Genomic DNA, 21,807 nt, shown 5'->3' with positions numbered 1-21,807 from the left:
GTTTGAGCAGTAGAAGATGCTACACAACATGCTTTGCCAAGAGAGGGATTTGAAGGGGTTGCTGTTTTCATTTTGATAAGCCTATCTGGCAGTGGCATCACCCCTGGAGGATAAACATGTTCACAAGACAGCCAGTTAGTAATATTATACATGCCTACTCCGGTATTCTTGACTTCTCTGTTGCAGGGTCTACTCATTTTAACAGCTCTTTAGCAGGTACCTAAATGGGGAGCGTGCAGCTCTGCTGGGAGAGAAGTTTGACGAAAAGTTAGAGAGGATTTTTTAACTAGGTGTTGGGGGGAGGGTCCAGATGTAGAGCTAGCCAGCATTGCGCAAGGATCAGTGGGTAATATTGAGGGCATTGGTGCAGGGTTTGACAAATTTGCTTGGAATCTAGGAGCCAGCTAAAAAAGTTAGGAGCCAGAAAACGCACCCCGCCCCGACGAGCTTGCGCGCAGAAGCGAACACATACGTGCGCAGCGCCCGCATATGTAAACGGTGTTCAAACCATACAAGTGAGGTATCGGCGCGATTGGTAGAGCGAGAGCAATAATTCTAGCCCTAGACCTCCTCTGTAACTCCAAACATGCAACCTGTAGATTTTTTTAAACATCGCCTATGAAGATTTTAAAGGGTAAAAGTTTGTCGGCATTCCACGAGCGGACGCAATTTTGAAGTGTAACATGTTGGGTATGAATTTACTCTGTCTTATTTTTTAATTAAAAAAAGTGTAATTTTTGCCCAAAAACTTGCGCTTGTAAGACCGCTGCGCAAATACCGCGTGACAGAAAGTATTGCAACGATCGCCATTTTATTCTCTAGGGTGATAGGATAAAAAATATATATAATGTTTGCTGGTTCTAATTAGAGTGAAGAAGATGGCAGTGAAAATAGTGAAAAATTACATTAGAATTGCTGTTTAAAGGAACACTAAAGGTTCTTTTTTATTAGATCAATTGATTGCTGTAAGCTAGAGCATTTAAATATTACTTACCTCGTTTTTCCTTTTGACCTCCAAAATACAGTTATCCAGGTTTGAAAATGCCATTTCCTTTCTCTCCTCTTCTTGCTTTCCACCAGCATCTGAGCCGTTTTGCATGGTGGAAAGCAGAATGTTCTTACCCCCTCCCTATGACTACAGCCCTGCGTGAAGATGCTCTCTTATCCCTCACAGGCATGGAGGCTAAGCCTAATGGGAACTGTAGTTCCCATTAGGCCGTGATGTAGCAAGAATGAATGCGCACCGCAAACCAGGAAGTTAGTGAGAATGATTCAGGAGTGACGGAGGTGAATAAAACAGCTCGATTTCAACAGGTATCAAACTAGTTATAATGCAAAACATTACTTTTTACTTTATCAGCTACTGTCAGACTTTAATTTAAGAGGAAAATATTTTTGTCTTTACAACCCCTTTAACTTGTAATGCTTAACTTGTAATACCAACGGCCACCACCACATGGCGCCAGCTCACACAAGGAAGATCTGGGAACTTCACAAAAAAAAAAAAAAACTTTATTTTTTTTGCCCACCTTCCAGGCCAAGTCACCAGGAGGCTATTTCTAGTCCCCATGGCGACCGGGATTTGTCGGGCCCTGCATTAGTGGTAGGGTGACTAGAATGCCAAAACCCAATGTAAGCTGGCAAATCCAAATTGCAGCCTCATAACAGCTAACAAGGAGTATGCAACAGGACAAAACTACAAGGCTTGTAAACCAATGCTAGAAGTATAGCTAATAAGATGGGAAAACTGGAGTTGCTGACAGTGGCGGCTGGTGCTCAAAATTTTGGGGGGGGGGGCGCAAACAAAAAAAATAAAAAAAATTGCAGCCTCACTGTGCCCATCAAATGCAGCCACTGTGGCATCAATTATCACTGCTGTGCCATGCCACTGTGCCCTTTAATTGCCACTGTGCCCTTTAATTGCCACTGTGCCCTTTAATTGCCACTGTGCCCTTTAATTGCCACTGTGCCCTTTAATTGCCACTGTGCCCTTTAATTGCCACTGTGCCCTTTAATTGCCACTGTGCGCATTGATGCCCATTGTCGCCACTGTGCCATCCGGTAATTGAGGCTGCGGCTTTGCGGCCTTCTGCAGACTTAAGCTTCCTTCTGTGATCTGGTGCCATCTTGTGGTGGCCGTTGGCATTACAAGTAAAACAGCAATCCAGCAATTCTAATGTGTTTTTCTGTGTTTTCACTGCCATCTCCTTCCCTCTAATTAGAGCCCCCAAACATTATATATATTTTTTATTCTAACACCCTAGAGCAGGGATCTCCAAACTACGGCCCTCCAGATGTTGCGCAACTACATGTCCCATGAGGCATTGTAAAATTCTGACATTCACAGACATCACTAGGCATGATGGGAATTGTAGTTCCTGAACAACTGGAGGGCCATAGTTTGGAGACCCCTGCCCTAGAGAATAAAATGGCGGCCGTTGCAATACTTTCTGTCACACCGTATTTGTGCAGCGGTCTTACAAAAAATACACTTTTTTTTAAATTGCGTCCGCTCCTGGAATGGCGACAAACTTTTACCCTTTAAAATCTCTATAGGCAACGTTTAAAACATTCTACAGGTTGCATGTTTTGAGTTACAGAGGAGGTCTAGGGCTAGAATTATTGCTCTCGCTCTACCAATCGCGGCAATACCTCACGTGTGGTTTAAATACCATTTACATATGCGGGTGCTACTCACGAATGCGTTCGCTTCAGCGCGCGAGCTCGGCGGGACATGCCGCGTTTTCTGGCTTCTATCTTTTTTAGCTGGCTCCTAGATTCCAAGCAAATTTGTCAAACCCTGAACTACAGCTTGTTCAACAATAAAGCTTTGACGAAAAACCTGGAGACTGATTGGTCTCTGTGCAGAACTGCACCAGATTATGCACTGTTTTAGCAAATCAACCAATAAGTGTTTCATTGCTAGTATAACCTTTCGTTTTCGGAAAGCATGACATGAATATGTTTTTATATACTTTTAAGCATAACAATGTAGGTTCAGCTTGCATCAAAAACCTACAAATTAACGCAAGGAACATAAGGACATGTCCCTACAATGTTTAAGATCTATGGAGGATGGGCTTTTGGCTGTGCTCCCTCCATTCACAGATCCCGTGTCATTCATAGAGGCTATAGTATGGCTTCTAGGATTGGATCTGGCAGGAAAGGGTGAACATAGTCAAGTTCTGTTAATGAGAGATACTGACAGCCCTTTAGTTGTATTAACCCCTACCAGACGGTAAGATTACAGTGGCTGTGTCAGAGGGGATGTTGGACTAGAGGAAGATTTCTCCTAAAGTGAATCGGCACAGGGGACACATCGTACTGGCTGTAAGTTATGGCCCTTGTGCTGAATTTTATTTTTTTTACATTTTAGCAAAACTTGGCCTTAAAGGCTAAAATTATACAAAGGGCACCTAAAACCAAAATTCTGCCCCCACACTGCAAGGGTTACATTTTTTATCTAGGGGACAGAAAACAGTTCAACTTGCTTCTCTGCAAGACCGCTCCCTGTAACGCTGGAGCATTTCAGAGAGAATGTCTGCTGGTGGTTGGGGTGGTGGTAAATCTGGAGTTGGGCTTTATAGTAGATAAAAATATAGCACCTACCTGAAATAACGAAATAGACAAAGTTGTGATACTAAGGATGAATCTACAAACTATTTTGGAAAATGGAAATGTGCAGTGCAACACTATAACCTCAAATTGTAAGTTGAAAAGAATAATTTGTGTGGTTTCCTTCCTAGCTTTTCAATCACAAGACCTAGCAGACCATAATTACAAATCCTTCAGCAGGTAAAAAAAACACAGCTCCTGTTTTAGGCATTTCAGTTGTATGTTTAGCTGCTTTACTAGAGTTCTGCTTCACATAAGATGCAGTCCACAGACTGACTGAGATACATGAAAAGTTATTTATAAAAGTAAAAAAACTCTAGATATAAACACATTTAGAATAACTTTAAGAGCCGGTTAACACAGGGGCGACCTGGGATCCGACTTCAAGTCGCCCCACGTCGCGCGGCCGAGAAAATAAATGGAAGTGAATAGGAGTCGTCTTAATGCACACTACTGAAGTCGCTCCGACTTCAGAAAAGGTTCCTGTACTACTTCAATCCGACTTCTAGGCAACTTGTAGGCAACTTGTACCCACTGATTTCAATGGAAGTCGCCTCAGAAGTTGGATCACAGTCGGATTAACTGAAGCAACAATACAGGAAGATAACATACATTTCTCAGGCAAACCCCTCCCTCCCACAGAGCTGATTGTTGTTTGATTGGCCACTGGAAAGCCTCCTGTCCTGGAGGCGACTTGAAGTTGCCTTGTAAGTTGCCTGATGATTCATACTCAAGTCGTGTCCAAGTTGCCTCCCAAAGTCGTGCTGAAAGTCGTGTTGCCCCTGTGTGAATCGGCTCTAACAGTATCATATTAATACAGGGTTTGACAAATTTGCTTGGAATCTAGGAGCCAGCTAAAAAAGTTAGGAGCCAGAAAATGTGCCCCGTCAAGCTTGCAGAAGCTAACGTGAGTAGCGCCCGCATATGTAAACGGTATTCAATCCACAAATGTGAGGTATCGCCGTGATTGGTAGAGCGAGAGCAATAATTCTAGCCCTAGACCTCCTCTAACTCAAAACATGCAACCTGTAGAATTTTTTAAACGTTGCCTATGAAGATTTTAAAGGGTAAAAGTTTGTCGCCATTCCACAAGCGGACGCAATTTTGAAGTGTGACATGTCGGGTATCATTTTACTCGGCGTAACATATTTCACAATATAAAAAAAAAATTGGGCTGACTTTACTGTTGTCTTATTTTTTTATTAAAACATGTGTTTTTTCCCCCCAAAAAAGGTATAATTTTTTTTTAATGCTTGCACCATTAACCTCCCTGGCGGTATGATTCTTTCCGAAAAAACATGCTGAAAGCGGTACCATTATTTGCAAGGAAATTTGGCGTTTTATATTGTAGGTCTGTAATTTTTAGAAATAACTCACTTAAATCTGACCAAACAAGATTCTAATAGGCATCCCGGGTATGACATTTTTTTAAAAACAAAATTATAAATTATAATATAATAAATAATTATAATTATAACAAATAATAATATAATTATAATAAAAATTATTCAATAATGTAATCAAATTAAAATCACTGAAATTTGCTCAGTTGCAGAATTGTTGCTGTCATTTTTTTTTTTTTTTATGACGAATTTCCCCACAAATCGCTATCGCACAATTCTGCAAGTGATTATAATTTATTATCGCTGTTTTTTAGCTAAAACTATTTTTGACATAAAGGGACACTTTTGGTTGCTATGGACAATCTACAGTTTGCAGGGAGAAAAAAAGGTTTTTATTATATAAAATGACATGCAGGACACTGGACAGACCACTAGGGACAGGGGGGTGTGTGTTTTTTTTACATACAGTACTGTAATCTATAAGATTACAGTATACTGTATGTAAGGTGTTTGTTTACGTTTTTGAATTTGGCGCCGTTCTCCGTCCCCGTGCGTCGTAACGTCGCAGGGAACGGAGATCGGCGTCACACGGAGGCACTATGTGAATCGAGCGAGGTCCCGCTCGCTCACACAGCGCGGTGGCATCGCTGGATCCAGGGACAAGGTAAGTAAAAAGTGCCTGTGGATTCAGCGAGGCAAGCCCGAGACTGACTCGGGGTTACCGATCGTAGCAGGAAAATCTAACCCCGAGTCAGTCTCGGGAACACCGCCAGGAAGGTTAAACAACTTTTTTTTTATTTTTTTTTATGCCTGTGTTCAGAATAGGTTTAGATAGGGGGGGCTGTGGGGTAAACTGTGCAGAAAACTGCAGATGTTGGAATTGCCAGGCCCAGTTTTTCATGGAAACTGTGGGTTGGACAGAAATGTGCATTATTTTGTTTTTTGTTTTTGAGCCTCACTTTCCCATTGTTTGTAGCTGGAGGCATGTAGTCAAGTATTTATTGTTTATACCATGTTTAGTGTAGTTTGCTCATGACTGCTCATTTTGGAATGCATTTTGAGTGCAAAGTGTGAACGGCTCTCTGACCAGATATGGATTTAGTATGCCTTTTAGTCTTGTAAGCTACAAATGTTCAGTGCATAGCAAGTGTCAGTCACTCTATGTATGATACTGTCCTGACACTGTCCTGTTGTTGTAGGTTTTTTCACATGGTGCTGTATACAACAGGCCATCCTGCTTCTGATGGGTAAAATTATATTGCACAGAGCAGTCCCTTACCTCTTCTTTGAGTGTGAGTGCCCCTATAATCAAGCTTCTGTGGGGGCTCAAGCAGTGCCCGATTTGTGAGGGGGGGGGGGGGGATGAAGAGCAACTGCCATGGGCCCCCTGTCTGAAGGGGCCACCCTCTATATAAAAATCGGATAAAACAATTTTATGGTAACATAACATAAAATATATATTATAAGAATTACTTTCTTAAAGCGGGGGTTCACCCTAAAAAAAAAAAAATTTTCTGACATGCCATCCAGCATACTAGCGCGAGCAACAGTATGCCTTTATTTTATTTTTTTGCGCTGTACTCACTGTTTAATCCCATAGTTAAGTTTCAGACTAGTAGGCGTTCCTATGCAGAGGGGAACATGATTGACGGCCGGCTATGGCGCGTCACGCTTCCCGGAAATAGCCGAAATAGGACTTGGCTCTTCACGGCGCCTGCGCAGTCAGCTCCTAGTCTGTGCGCAGGCGCCGTATAGCGCCGTGAAGAGCCGAGTCCTACTCAGGAAGCGTGACGCGCCATAGCCGGCCGTCAATCATGTTCCCCTCTGCATAGGAACGCCCATTCCCCGCGGGGAGTCTGAAACTTAACTACGGGATTAAACTGTGAGTACGGCGCAAAAAAATAAAATAAAGGCATGCTGTAGCTCACGCTAGTATGCTGGATTTCATGGTAGAAACTTGCTTTTTAGGGTGAACCACCGCTTTAAATGTATCTTGGGAAGTACGATTTTGCTGATCATCTGTAAATGTTTTTACCCTGGACTGTTTTAGCAGCTCAAGTGAACCACACATGGAGTGCTATGACTCTGTGTGTGTGTGTGTGTGTGTGTATGCATGACCTCAGAATGACTGTCATGCGTTTTAAAAATGTGTGACTCATTAAGAATGTAAACCAGCTCTGTGTATGAAGGGCCCCCAGAGTTTACTCCTGAGCCAGGGTGCGTGTGTCCATAGATGCACACAGTGCTGCTTGGTCATGCCCCTTCACTCCCTCCTCACAGGATGTGACTAAAAGCAGCACAAGCCTGTGGCTCTCGCAGCCCTCGCTGAAACCTGTAAGAGCAGCAAGAAGGGAGAGAAGACCTGCAGCCAGGTACAGCCCTGGATCGTTGGAGGACACTGGTAAGTGTTTAGAGATGGGGAGGGGAAGTGGTGGGGCGTTTTATACCTTAAAGCGGGGGGCCCCACAAAAAAAAAATTAAAAGCCAGCAGCTACAAATACAGCGGCTGCTGACTTTTAATATATGGACACTTGTCCTGGGTGCCCGCGATGTCGGCAGCCTAAGCCAAGCAATCGCTCGGCTGCCCCCGCTGCCATCCTCGGTGAGGGAATCAGGAAATTAAGCATTGTGGCTTCCCTTCCCGGTTCCCTACTGCACATGCGCGAGTCGCGTTGCGCGTTTTCACTGGTCCCCACTGTGTTCTGGGAGCTGTGTGTCTCCCAGAAGACAGCAGGGGTACAGAGTAGGCGCCAGAAGTGGCATAGATCGCTGTACTAACATTGCTCATACAGGCTTTTACAGTGCTGAAGTTCACAGATCTGATGAGGGAGGAAGGAGATTCTTTATCAGTGAGATAAGACGCTATCCTTGTAAGTTTAACTCATTTGTGTCTGGCTGGCAGAGTTTGTTCTGTCACCTCTCTTGCTTGTCTCTTCTCCTTCTCTTGTCTGTGTTCTCTAGCCGTTCCTGTCACTTTCTTATTTCAGCAACAGTAAATCTTAAAACCGTCAGCTGATTGGTCTCTAGTGGTTCTGATTTTAGGCACAGTGCTAATAGAAAGCAACTGAGCATGTGCATAGCAGGATGAAACCATGCATTACTGAATTTTAAAGTAGTTCCAAGCCTTGAGGGTTTTTACCTTTTTTTTTTTTTTTTTTTTTTTTTTTTAAATATCTTCTGTTGTAGAGTAGCCCCCCCCCCCCCCATTCCCCTTATACTTGAGGGCAATCTCAATCCAGCGATGTGCATAATAGCAGCGGCTCTCCCACCTCTGCCCCTCCTCATTGGGCTGTGGGATCTCCCCCTCCTGTCAATCAAATCCTATAACGAGGGGGTGGGGCCTAGCCCTACTGTCTGTCAATAGATGCAGACAGGGTGGCTCGGGAGCGAGCCTACATGAGTGCCCTATTGGATCACTTGGGGGAGAAGCCAAAGGCGCCAGCGGGGTCCTGAAAAGAGGAGCGTCAGACCCTCCCAGATAGGGTGGTGGGCTATCTGGAGCTAACAGACACTTTCACAGTACCTTTTTATAGTATCTCCACATCTATTTGCTAGTATTGTGGATGACTTCCAAATGTACCCTCTCATGGCCAGATGGGATGTCAGTCAAGAACCCAATCAAGAATCAAGCACAGTGTATACCAGCACAAACCAGGGGGACCTGGTCATTAAAATGGAAATTAAGTCAGATAATTAAGCCCTAGATCACTTCAGTCTGGCCCCTTTTGTAGGTACAGTTATATGAAACATTAAAATCAAGTGTCTATACTGTTTAACTGCATACTGCCCTTCCACAGTAGTTTTACTGCGGACAGGCAGCACAGGCAAGCTGGACAATGTACCTGTACGTTGCAGACTTGCTACCATGTACCTCCTACCGACCCATGCGGCGTTTGGACAGAGCAAGAATTTGGCAGCTAATTTCAGCCAATGATCTTGCTACAGGGAACAGCGATCTGGCCGTTTTTTCTTCCTGCAGGGAGAAAAAACAGCTAGATCAAAAAGTAGAAGCAGCACATAATGTATTGCTAGGCACACCTTGATTGCATCTAGATGTTGACCCTTTCCCAGCCAGTGTCATTAGTACAGCGTCATTGTACAGTATTATCACTGTATTGGGGTCACTAATACAGCGACACAAGTCGGTTTACATATGCCGCTCCATAGAGTTTAAAAGGGGGTCTGATTGGGTCAGACCAATTGTGTGACGGGGCCTAATACCTCATACACACGATCCAATTATTGGATGATAAAATCACTTTCGGATTGATCGATCGATAATCTGATCTTTGGTACACGGCTTTCGACAGCCGATCGGGACAGCCAAATCCGAAGGGACAAACACGAAAACATTGCTCGGATGACAACCCATCGTACGACAATCGTTTAAGTACAGTATGTGTGCGATAAAAATAGATAAACACCACGCATGATCAGAAACTAAATACTAAAACGAAAATAAACCAGGACGACACAGGGGTCACACGTATTTGACCTCATTTCAGATGGGTAGCTACACACACCGGAAGGGTTTTCCCATCATCATACAACAAAAATCGTACTTTTCATAGAGCACATTTTACACTGTTCGCTTTATGCAACAAAATGTGAACGATGCGTCATACGATAATCGGAAAGTGTGTTTGAGGCAAAGGCTGCTTTTAAGCTGAACAGTGCACCTGTGTCTTTCCTTGGGGTTAGTGTGTATGTGTGTGTGTATGTGTGTGTGTATGTGTGTGTGTATGTGTATATATATATATATATATATATATATATATATATATATATATATATATATATATATATAATTACACACACACACACACACACTGTAAATGAAACCAATGTACATAAAAGCAGCAGTTTTTTATTTAGCGGCTGCTTTTATGTACATAGATTTGTGTCATTTACTAATGCAGGGCTCGACAAATCCCGGGCGCCAGGTCGCCATGGCGACTAGAAATAGGGTCCTGGCGACTTGAATTGGAAGGGGGCAAAAAAAAAAAAAAAAATTATTTTTTATTTTTTTTGAGCTGGGGCCATCTGGTGGTGAGCCGTTGGTATTACAAGTTATTACCACCAGATGTGAGCTGGCGCCATCTGGTGGTGGCCGTTGGTATTACAAGTTAAACATTACAAGTTAAACAGCAATTCTAATGTCATTTTACACTATTTTCATTGCCATCTTCTTCCCTCTAATTAGAACCCCCAAACATTATATATATATTTTTTATCCCAACACCCTAGAGAATAAAATGGCGATCGTTGCAATACTTTCTGTCACGCCGTATTTGCGCAGCGGTCTTACAAGCGCACTTTTTTTGTGAAAAAATTACACTTTTTTTCATTAAAAAATAAGACACCAGTAAAGTTATCCCCATTTTTTTTTTATATTATGAAAGATAATGTTATGCCGAGTAAATTCATACCCAACATGTCACGCTTCAAAATTGCGTCTGCTCGTGGAATGCCGACAAACTTTTACCCTTTAAAATCTTCATAGGCGACGTTTAAAAAAAATCTACAGGTTGCATGTTTTGAGTTACAGAGGAGGTCTAGGGCTAGAATTATTGCTCTCGCTCTACCAATCGCAGCGATACCTCACGTGTGGTTTGAACACCGTTTACATATGCGGGCGCTGCTCACGTATGTGTTCGCTTCTGCGCGCAAGCTCGTCGGGACGGGGCGCATTTTCTGGCTCCTAACTTTTTTACCTGGCTCCTAGATTCCAAGCAAATTTGTCAACCCCTGTACTAATGTATATAAATCATTTTTGTATGACACAAGTCTATGTACGTAAAAGCAGCCGCTAGATGAAACTAAAATATACAAGTTAAATTTCTATATACACACACAAAACATTTTTTTATATATATAATTTTTGTATGACACAAGTTAATGTACATAAAAGCAGCCGCTAAATAAAATGGAAATATACAAGTAAGTGTAAAAAAGTGACCTGTTTGAGATAACTAGCCCAAACGGGGGGGAGACTCCTGGTGTGTTCAAGGCTTCTGAATTGCATCCCTTTTGGTGAGTGTAAACCCCTAGGGGAGTGTGTTTCACGTGGCGTGGGCTCTGGTGGATGGTATATGCCTATCATTAAAGAGGAGGTCCGGGAAAAAAAAAAAAAATTAAAAGCCAGCAGCTACACATACTGCAGCTGCTGGCTTTAAATAAATGGACATTTCCCTGTCCTGGAGTCAGCGATGTCGGAAGTAGGGTTTCTGGCGTGAAACGGAAAGGCTAAACTGCCGCCACCATTGTGGGTAAGGGAACCCAGCAGTGTAGCTTTTCGGCTTCACACCGGAAACCCTACTGCGCATGCGCAAACCCCGCTCCTCTCTTCTGTTAGCCCAGGGGAGGAGGGAGCCCCACGGTGATGTCACTGCTGCATTGCGGCCGGACTCCAGGAAGTGGGAAAGGATACCTGTCAGACGGGTATCCTGCCCCCCTCCCCCCGAAAGGTGCCAATTGTGGCATCGGAGGGGGGGGTGGGGGGGAATCCAATGAGTGGAAGTTCCACTTTAGGATGGAGCTCTGCTTTAATTAAAATCCTTCACCTATCAACATACTACCGATTTCTCATATGTTTTTACATTTGAATGCTGGTCAAACTTTATTTGATTGGAGCGCTGTTTTGAGTATTGGAACTTTGTCTATATGGACTAAGGCAGGGTTTGACAAATTTGCTTGGAATCTAGGCGCCAGAAAACGCACCCCATCCTGCCGATAATAATAATAATAATAATAATAATTCTAGCCCCAGACCTCCTCTGTAACTCAAAACATGCAACCTGTATAATTTTTTTAAACGTCGCCTATGGAGATTTTAAAGGGTAAAAGTTTGTCGCCGTTCCACGAGCGGACGCAATTTTGAAGCATGGCATGTAGGGCCAAAACAACGAATCGATTATGAAAATTGTAATCGATTAATTTCATAATCGATTAATTGGCCAGTAACATAATGGGGTTTAAAAAAAAAACTAAAATGAGCCCTTTATAGTACAAAAAAGGCAAATCGCTACTGTCAATATTACTTTTACTGTTCCACAGTAAAAAATGAACCCCTTACAGTAGCGATTTATTTGCTCTTTTTGTACCAATTTTTTTTTTAACCCCATTATGTTACTAAACATCTCAGGCCTGGCTTCACACCTCTGTTTTCTGGTGCTTTTGGCAGAAACACACTACAGTGCATTTACATATTTTCCTACGGGACACGTTCACATCCATTATTTTTTCAGCTGCTGCATATTTGGAAAGGGCAAGGACTTTTTAACGCAAAACGGTGCCATTTTGTTTTTTTGGTTTAATACACTTCAATGGAGAAGCTGCAGAAAAGCATGTAATGCGTTTTTGCGGCAATTTGTGTTTTGTAATCTCCCCAACAACAAATTGGCCAAAAAAAAAAAAAAAGCAAATTACAGCAATTTTTTTTTTTTTTTTTTTTTTTTTTTAAGGCTATTAACCAAAACAATAATCTGCCAACTAATCAATTTTGAAAATAATCATTAGTTGCAGCCCTAGTGACATGTTGGGTATCAATTTACTGAGCGTAACATTATCTTTCACAATATTAAAAAATTGGGCTAACTTTACTGTTGTCTTATTTTTTTTTTATTAAAAAAAGTGTATTTTTCCCCCCCAAAAAGTGTGCTTGTAAGACCGCTGCGCAAATACGGTGTGACAGAGTATTGCAACAACCGCCATTTTATTCTCTAGGGTGTTATTATAAAAAATATATAATGTTTGGGGGCTCCAATTGGAGGGAAGGAGATGGCAGTGAAAACACTGGGGAAGCTCCATTAGAATTGCTGGATTGCTGGTTTACTTGTCATGCCAACAGCCACCACAAGATGGTGCCAGATCACAGAAGGCAGCTTAGGTCGGCAGAAGGCCGCAAAGCCGCGGCCTTAATTACCGGCCGGATCGGCCCACCGCGATCACGGGGTGGGGGTGCACGGAGACACATGATGGGGTATCCTGTGTCTTCGTGCACCGCCACGCCGGCCGGTAATTTAGGCCGCTGCTTTGCGGCATTCTGCAGACCTAAGCTTCCCCGGGCCCCAGGTCGCTAATTCTAGTCGCATTTGCGACCAGGCGCCTGGATTTTGTCGAACCCTGGACTAAAGACTTTTTTTACTTTGTGTGAGTATTTGATAGCAGTCTATGGTTCAGTGCAAGTAACCCGCTGGTGCGCTGCACCTGCAAATCAGTTTGAAAGCAACCCAGGAAGTGTGGTGAAAAGGTTTAGCTAGACCTACTTAAGAGGAGGCTATTGGCTAATAATTAGAGCACTCATGACATCCTATGCCAATGTCTGTTATCTTTGTGACAGGGGTCCAGTACTAATATGAATATTTGTCAGGCAGAGCACCAGCAATCAGGTAGACTGTTGTGCAATAATGATTTTGCCCCAGTTGTAATGAGTCTGCATATTCCCTTCTAAACTGTCTTCAAACCTGATGCACACAATTTTGAATTGGAATGCACAGTCTAGCCTTTACAAAATGGTGTTCATCACTATTTCTGATGGCTGTATGCTTTTAGTTACCCTCATGGTTGAGAAGCTACATATCAGTGGTCCACTTGCTATATACAACTTCACCGGTTACCTCGGGGGCCTGTTCTGTTTCCCAGAAAGGGTTTACAGTTTGTACATGCTGGTTCCTGCCTGCTTAAATAAACGTCAAAAGGCATTTCTGTTGACTGAGACACATAATAATTTTTTGTAAGCTTAAAGTGATATTAAAGCTTTGTGTGTTTTTTTTTTTTATTTTATAACAAACCTGTTTATACTTACCTTCTCTGTGAAGTAGTTTTGCACAGAGCAGCCCAGATCCTCCGCTTTTCCGGTCCCCTGCCAACACTTTTGTCTCCTCCCCCCCACAGCAAGCAGCTTGCTGTGGAGGCACCCAAGCAAGTGTGCTCCTGATCTGCGGCTCTGTGTCCCTCCATGGCTCAGACCTGCCCCCTCCCTCTCCTGATTGGCTGGCTCGCTTGTCAATTGGGAGTGCGAGTCCCCAAACAGGCAAGTTTCTCGTTGACATCTCTGGATCTAGAGGAGGCTCAGGTAAGCAAAGTAAAAGAGAACTCCAGAATTTGGGTTGTCCCTAGAATAGAAGGGAAATCTTCCAATGGGGAAACTCGTTCTGGTGACCTAGGGGAGCCCCAAGGGATTCTTTTAGTTTGCAGGGATTCCTCTCACTTCCTGTTTGGCAATGGGAGAAGTGAAAGGATTTTTCCCCAATGGGACACAAATGGCAAAAAAAAAGTCTGATGAGTTATGACCTTCCCTTACTCTACCCACAATTTTAAAAAAGAAAACCATTTTGCCTATAGTTCTACTTTAACCTGCGTGGCGGAGAGGGGTAAATGGTGCTGGGGATGCGTGGCGGAGAGGGGTGGATGGTGCTGGGGATGCGTGGCGGAGAGGGGTGGATGGTGCTGGGGATGCGTGGCGGAGAGGGGTGGATGGTGCTGGGGATGCGTGGCGGAGAGGGGTGGATGGTGCTGGGGATGCGTGGCGGAGAGGGGTGGATGGTGCTGGGGATGCGTGGCGGAGAGGGGTGGATGGTGCTGGGGATGCGTGGCGGAGAGGGGTGGATGGTGCTGGGGATGCGTGGCGGAGAGGGGTGGATGGTGCTGGGGATGCGTGGCGGAGAGGGGTGGATGGTGCTGGGGATGCGTGGCGGAGAGGGGTGGCTGGTGCTGGGGATGCGTGGCGGAGAGGGGTGGCTGGTGCTGGGGATGCGTGGCGGAGAGGGGTGGCTGGTGCTGGGGATGCGTGGCGGAGAGGGGTGGCTGGTGCTGGGGATGCGTGGCGGAGAGGGGTGGCTGGTGCTGGGGATGCGTGGCGGAGAGGGGTGGCTGGTGCTGGGAATGCGTGGCGGAGAGGGGTGGCTGGTGCTGGGTGGGGATGAGAGTTACATTGTGAAGAGGATCTCCACAATGTAACAATCATATCCACCCAGAGTCATCCTCATCCATTTTCTCAATGCCAGCCTCAGCCAGTTTGCAGGGGACACAGTAGCACACATTAAATCTTTGTGACTTACCCTCCATCCATGCTGGTATCTATCTGCATGCACCTGATAGGGCTAGGTGCATGCAGATAGACGCTGATCAGCCAATCGCATAACAAGAAAAATAGAAGTAGCCAGCCGGCTCCTCCTTGGCAGGAAGGAAAAGGCTAGCTAGTGCTGGCAACAATCACCTGCTGGGGGGAGTCACCTGTTGGCTTTTGACATGCTAATAAAGTAGTATTGTTTCTCTGCTACAGCCTGCAGGGGGAGGGGGCGGTGCGGTGCCAGTGAAACTTTCCCCTTCCCTTCGATATAGTGACCGGCAGCATGCAGGTGAAGAATGAATTTCACATGCTGTAGCAGGAGCGGGGCCCTGGTCAGTACTGCTGGCGGCCCTGCGGGCCGGGTAAAGCCGCAAATCGGTCTGGTTTACGCAAAAATCGCCCGATGCCGATTTCTTCGAAATGGCTAAATATCGGCCAATATAATATATCTGTCGACCTCTAGTGTATACACCGCTCCTCCACCAACCCTGTCTATTGAAATTAATGGACAGCGCTACCAAAGCACTTCGGCAGTGGCGCTTTTTGGGCAATGATTGTGCTTGGAGTTTAGCTTTAACTTTTCTATATTCAATGTAGGCTGAATCTTAAAATAACTTTTTTATTTTTCTGTATAAGTCTGATTTAAACTTGTGTGCCTGACAGGGAACCTCTGTTAGCTGTATTCCCTAGGCATCAGAACTTTTTTATTTATTTTTATTTGACTGTGAATGGGATAAAGCCAGAATGCAAAATGCTGCTGACTGGACATTTTCTGTGGCTTGTCCGTTCTTGGCACACTGCTCTTTCTGGGCATCATGAACAAACTGCTCTGAAACAGCAGAGCTTTTCAGAAAGTATTTAGGTTGCTTGTATGTTTGACAAAAGCACTAGCGCACTACCTGTGTCCAGACAGCCTAATCCGTAAATGTCCAACCAGATTACCGTGGTTCAGTAGGCTGACGTTCTTGTGATCAAATTGGCTTATGCCATTCAAATAGGATTGGGAATTCATTAAAACAGATATGCTGGCGTGAATGAGGAAAACAAAGGTAGTCTCTTCACATTTTCAGGAAAGAGCAAGAACGCCAATTGCAGTCAGAAAATGAATGTTACATTTTGGAGAAATCAAATTTTACCCTACCTGATTTATACATTTTATAGCACATTTGCTGTTCTTCACAGAAAACTTTACACATTTAAAATAAGTCAATGTTGGGCTTTATTTTTTGGGGTAATAAATGCAGATTTTTTTTTTCCCAAATGTTTGCTGAACGTAAACGTGTCACTTGCTTAACGTGGTTGTAAAGGCACAAGGTTTTTAATTCTATGCATGAAAGTAAAAAATATTCTGTGTGCAGCAGACCCCCTTATTACTTACCTGAGCCCATCTTGATCCAGCGATGTCCAAAAGAGCCTTGCCTCTCCGGGGACTCGCACCCCTGATTGGCTATTGTCAGCAGCGGGAGCCATTGGCTCCCACTGCTGTCATTTACAGCAAGTGAGCCAATCAGGAGATGGAGGGGCATGCACCATTTCTGAATGGACAGAGCGAGCAGCGGCTCGATAGGTCTAAGACAGGTATTTGCACCCACTTCCGGGGATAGACCCTCAGCAAGGATGGCGGCGGCAGCATCCGAGGGACGAGCGGTTGCTCGGCCTCGGCTGCAGACATTGCGGCCGCGCTGGCAAGTGTCCTTCTTTTTTTTTTTTTTTTTTTTTTTTTTAAGTCGGCAGCTGCAGTATTAGTAGCTGCTGGCTTTAAAAAAAAAAAATTTGGGTTGCACCTCTGCTTTAAGGCCCCTTTCACACTGGGGCGGTATAGCGGGGCTATACCGTCGGATTTTCCGCGGGATTCGGCTGCTAGCGGTGCGGCATTAACCCCCGCTAGCGGCCGATAAAGGGTTAATACCGCCCGCAATGCGCCTCTGCAGAGGCGTATTGCCGCGGTTTCCCATTGTTTTAAATGGGAAGGAGCGGTATACACGCTGCTTCTCTCACCGCTCCAAAGATGCTGCTGGCAGGAGATTATTTTCTCTACCGCCAGCGCATCGCCTCGCCTCAGTGTGAAAGCCCTCGGGCTTTCACATTGAGTATGCAGTGCAGGAGTTTTTCAGGGGGTATAGCAGCGCTATTTTTAGCGCTGTACCGCCTGGAAAACTCCTCAGTGTGAAAGGGGTCTATGTCCACATATGCTGCAGATTCACAAGACTGTTAATAACTATTAAAGTTATCCAGGCACAAAATTACATTCATGCACTTCCAAAATAGTGAAAAACCTACCAAACCAGAACCTTTACAACTCATGCTTAAATGATGGCCCTACAATTATTTTTCCAATAGTTATGCAAATAATGATACCTAATGTGCACCATGACCAGGCCAGGCCCTCTGTGTTCTTCATGCTGTAGTTGGCTCCATTTTCCCATGTATTGTCATTTTTTAAAGCTAGCACAAGACACTAAAGTTGGTAATGTAGTTATTTCAAACCAGGGTTAAAGGGCTACTGGTATTAGTACCAACTACTATCAGAAGAAAGAAATATGGTGAGAGAACTTGTGTAGGGACATGGTGCTTTTTCCAACAGTCAAAACCAGCTAGACCAGGTAGAAGACAAAAACTAAAGTTTAGACTTGTCCTAGTAATCCATGTGCTGCACCCTCTGCATGTAATTAACATATCAGACACCAAACAATTTGTGTACAATTGCATTACTTGTTTTTTCTTTCTGCTTTTTGTACAGGTTTTTTTTTTTTTATAACTTTCACCCTTTACAAAGCATCTGATGAAAATATGTGCAAACTGCCTTCAAAAGTCTGCTCACATCATTTGTAATAAAAACATCTTTGCCATTCTGAAGCTTCCCTCCAACCACTTGGCATATTAATTCATATATACTGTGATTCTTTACTTGCCAAATATGCTGTAGAAATCTCCCTCCACTGAATCTGTCTGCAATTATTTTAACTGTGGGCAGCTGAAGCTGCTGTCTTTTCACTTCCTGGATTTTCACAGAGGCACACCTCCAGCTCTGCAGCTCTCATTGGCCCTCTTATGAGTCAACCACCTCCCTTCCTGGCATACTCTCATGAGAGTGAGAGAGAGCGCTGTGCATGATGTCATAAGCCAAGGCTTTTTTCCAGACAAGAAACAGGAAGTGGGCTGTATAAGGCATTTACTGGCAGAAAAAAAAAAAAAACTAGCCAAAGTTAAAATAACAAGGGCAGAAGATTTAATTGATTGAAAGTTGAAAAAAAATGAGGGAAGTTCCGCTTTCAGTTCCTGTATCCCCCCCCCCCTTCCTTTCTCCCAGATCATTATGAGAGAGTGATAGAATAAATCAGGTTTCTCTGACCTGTGACATCACTCTGGAGCTAGAGGTCATTGAAAACAATTATGCGAAAAATAAGCACCATTTATTGCTTACCAGAATACTTTGTGATAAAAAAAAAAAAGGAACCTTTTAAGATCACAAACATGTTATGCTTGCCTGTTCTGTGCAATTGTTTTTCATAGAGCAGCCCCAATCCTCTTCAGAAATCCCCCACCGACTCTCCAGGCACCTCCTGCCTTCCGAGTGCTTCCATAGTAAGCCGCGATGTTGTACCCAAACAAAATTTATGTAGAACGACAAATTTGAAAAAAACACACTATTTTATACTTCGAAAAAAAAAAAGTCATCAGTTTAACTGCTTGCCGACCAGCCGCCGGCTGCAGGTCGCTTCTGCTGAGTGACATCACGTAGGTATACGTCATCTCGGCATTCAGCCAAGACACGGGTGCCCGGCGGGCGCGATCACCGCCGGGCACCCGCAATCGCTCGTTACAGAGCAAAAACCGAGAGCTGTGTGTGTAAACACAGGGGGAGAAATGCCTGATCATCTGTTCATACAATGTATGAACAGCGATCTGTCATTTCCCCTAGTCAGTCCCACCCGCCCTTCAGTTAGAGCAACATTTTTTAATAAATTTAGACTTGATATACAAGCGATTGTCTTGATATAAGAGTAGCGTCATGTCACAACTGAGTATAAAATAGAAGATCTAAGCGTAGCAACATGGTTACATTTAATGAAGGTACAACATTTAGAAACTCGCATGGTTGATTAAAGCAGGCATCCAGAGTAAAGCTGTCCACAAAGACCATTCTCCGCACCACCATTGATGTCGTCCCTTCCACAAACCGTTCAAGCCCTGCTTTCAGATCGCTCTACTGAAGGGTAGTCTTGCCGGTCATGATTGCAGACTGACAGCGGTGAGAGCCGGCGGTGAGGTCGTCGTCCATCTCCTGCTGTATTTTGCTTCTAATCCCCTTGGGGAGGCTGCCATTTGTGGATGGACATTTTATGGTTACACAACTTCTCACGTTGCTATAATCTTTTTATTTGAATTATAGACTGAAGGATTTGTAAATAAATGGTTGTGGAACGAATCATGTGAGTTTCCATTATTTCTTATGGGAAAAATTTTGCTTTGCTATACAAGTGTTATCTTTGGGTTTTTCCAACAGGGGGAATGTAGCCGACTAGAGGAGAGAGATCGTTGTTCCCACTTATTTAGGAACACACGATCTGTCTCCTCTCCCCTGACGGAAGCGGGATTTGTGTGTTTACACACACAGATCCCGGGTTCTTGCTCTGTCCAGAGCAATCGCGGGTGCCCAGCGGTCATCGCGCCCACCGGGCATGCACATCGGCTTTGGGGACACTGTGCATGTGCCTGCTACAGCGTCCTAAAGAGCCGACCTACAGCTAAGACGGCTCGCGCAGCTGTGCCAAACTGCCACAGTGCAACTGCAGCGGCTGGTCGGGAAGTGGTTAACACACAGTGCAGCTCGCTCCCTTATCACTTGATTGACAGCAGTGGGAGCCAATGGAGAGTCCAGTGCTATTGCTCTCAGGCACCGTGCTGGATCGCGTTTTGGGCTCAGAAAAAGTATTTTGGGGGGGGGGGGGTGCGGAAATAAAAATGTTAAAGCAGGGAATGCATTAAGGTGTTAAAAAAAAAAAAAAACGTATTCTTTACAACCACTTTAAAATCACTATAGTCTCACACTTGATGAAAGAAAAGGTATCAGTTCTATAAATGACTGTTTTATTTTCCCCACAGCATCCTTGCCATTCATTATTATGACACTGGTAAACAGGCCATACAAACGAGGTTTCTATTGCGATGATGAATCAATTAGATATCCATACCGAGAAGACACCATAACTCATGGTCTGATGGCTGGAGTCACCATTTCCTGCACAGTTATAATTGTAAGTATTTGCAGAGACCTAATGTAGTGGTTTATGCCTTTTGAAGAGAACCTGCTTATAATTTGGATTTGTACTATTGTGAGCGTAAAAGAAACTGTTATTGCAGTCACACTTCCATCCCAAACAGTTACATAAAACCAGTACTGAGAAAAGTAAAGAGGCTGCCAATGGTGACCCCCCCCCCCCCATTTGAAAAATGTTTTTTTCTTCGTGTGCTAATCATTTTGCTTTAATACTTTGTCATTCATTGGCTCAGAACACCTGACATGCATGTTTCAGTTCAGGGTCTTGGAAAGTGAGGAACCTACTGGATCATTAAGACCAGGGGCGAACTGACAACTCGTGGGGCCCCCTGTTTCACTGCCCACACTCAGAAAATGACATTCTATACACACACATGGTTTCATTATAATCAATGCACTGATCCCATTTATACAACGTCTCTACTCCCCCCGCCCCCCCTTGCTTTAGAACTCATTCATATGGGTGGCCAGGTGGCAGTAAAATCAGGACGTTGAGCTGTGGTTCCCACCCCACCACCCACCTAAAGAAGGTTATGCAGCCCCTAAGGGCTGTACACATGGCACATCACACACCTAATACAACCCATTTAAGTGTATGAGGCTGCGCCCAATTGTTATGAAACTCCCACTCTTTTTTTAAAAGCCACACCGCAACTGTGAGAAGGCAACCTATCGCCTCCCATGAAGCATCTTTTTATAGTTATATAGGTTGAAAAAAGACACAAATCTATCCATTTCAACCATAAAAATAAAAAAAATATCATACCATCCCATATACCCACAGTTGATCCAGAGGAAGGTGAAAAACCCCAACAAAGCATGATCCAATTTGCTACAGCAAGGGAAAAAAAATCCTTCCTGATCCCCTGAGAGGCAATTGGATTTTCCTCGAACAATTTTACCTATAAATGTTAGTACCCAGTTATATGCTGTACATTTAGGAAAGTATCCAGGCCTTAAAGCAATCTATTGAGCTGGCCAGAACTACAGTACTTCTACCTACCTCTCTCTCTACCTCTCTCTCTACCTCTCTCTCTACCTCTCTCTATACCTCTCTCTCTACCTCTCTATACCTCTCTCTCTACCTCTCTATACCTCTCTCTATCTCTCTCTATACCTCTCTTAATACAAGAAAGGACTTTGCTCGCTTTGGAAACTGCAGCTTGGCATTGCATGCCATTATTGAGCTTATGATCTACCAAAACCCTCAGATCCTTCTCCACTTTGGATCCCGTCAGTTGTATTCCCCCCTAGTATGTATGATGCATGCATATTCTTAGCCCCCAAAAGCATAACTTTACATTTATCAACATTTAACCTCATCTGCCACTTAGTCGCCCAATTAGACAGAGCATTGAGGTCGGCTTGTATATTGGAGAAATCCTGTAAGGACGTTACTCCACTGCATAGCTTGGTGTCATCTGCAAATACAGAAATGTTACTTTTGATCTCAGACCCAATATCATTTATAAAGATATTAAAAAGTTAAGGTCCCA

At 44.0% G+C, this 21,807-nt stretch overlaps 1 protein-coding gene across 1 annotated transcript in view; it reads left to right on the top strand.

The window, feature by feature from the left end:
• The window catches only part of PLPP2 (phospholipid phosphatase 2), a 52,989-nt gene that overhangs the window by 18,304 nt on the left and 12,878 nt on the right, over positions 1-21,807 (top strand). The window contains exon 2 of the mRNA XM_040321904.1: positions 20,137-20,288. Coding sequence (XP_040177838.1) covers positions 20,137-20,288 — 152 coding nt within the window. The remainder of the gene's footprint in view (positions 1-20,136; positions 20,289-21,807) is intronic.

The sequence above is a fragment of the Rana temporaria genome, chromosome 1 (genome assembly GCF_905171775.1).
Source record: "Rana temporaria chromosome 1, aRanTem1.1, whole genome shotgun sequence".
NCBI classification, from domain to species: domain Eukaryota; kingdom Metazoa; phylum Chordata; class Amphibia; order Anura; family Ranidae; genus Rana; species Rana temporaria.
Note: the sequence above shows the minus strand (reverse complement) of the source record. Positions and strands in the feature narration are given on the sequence as shown.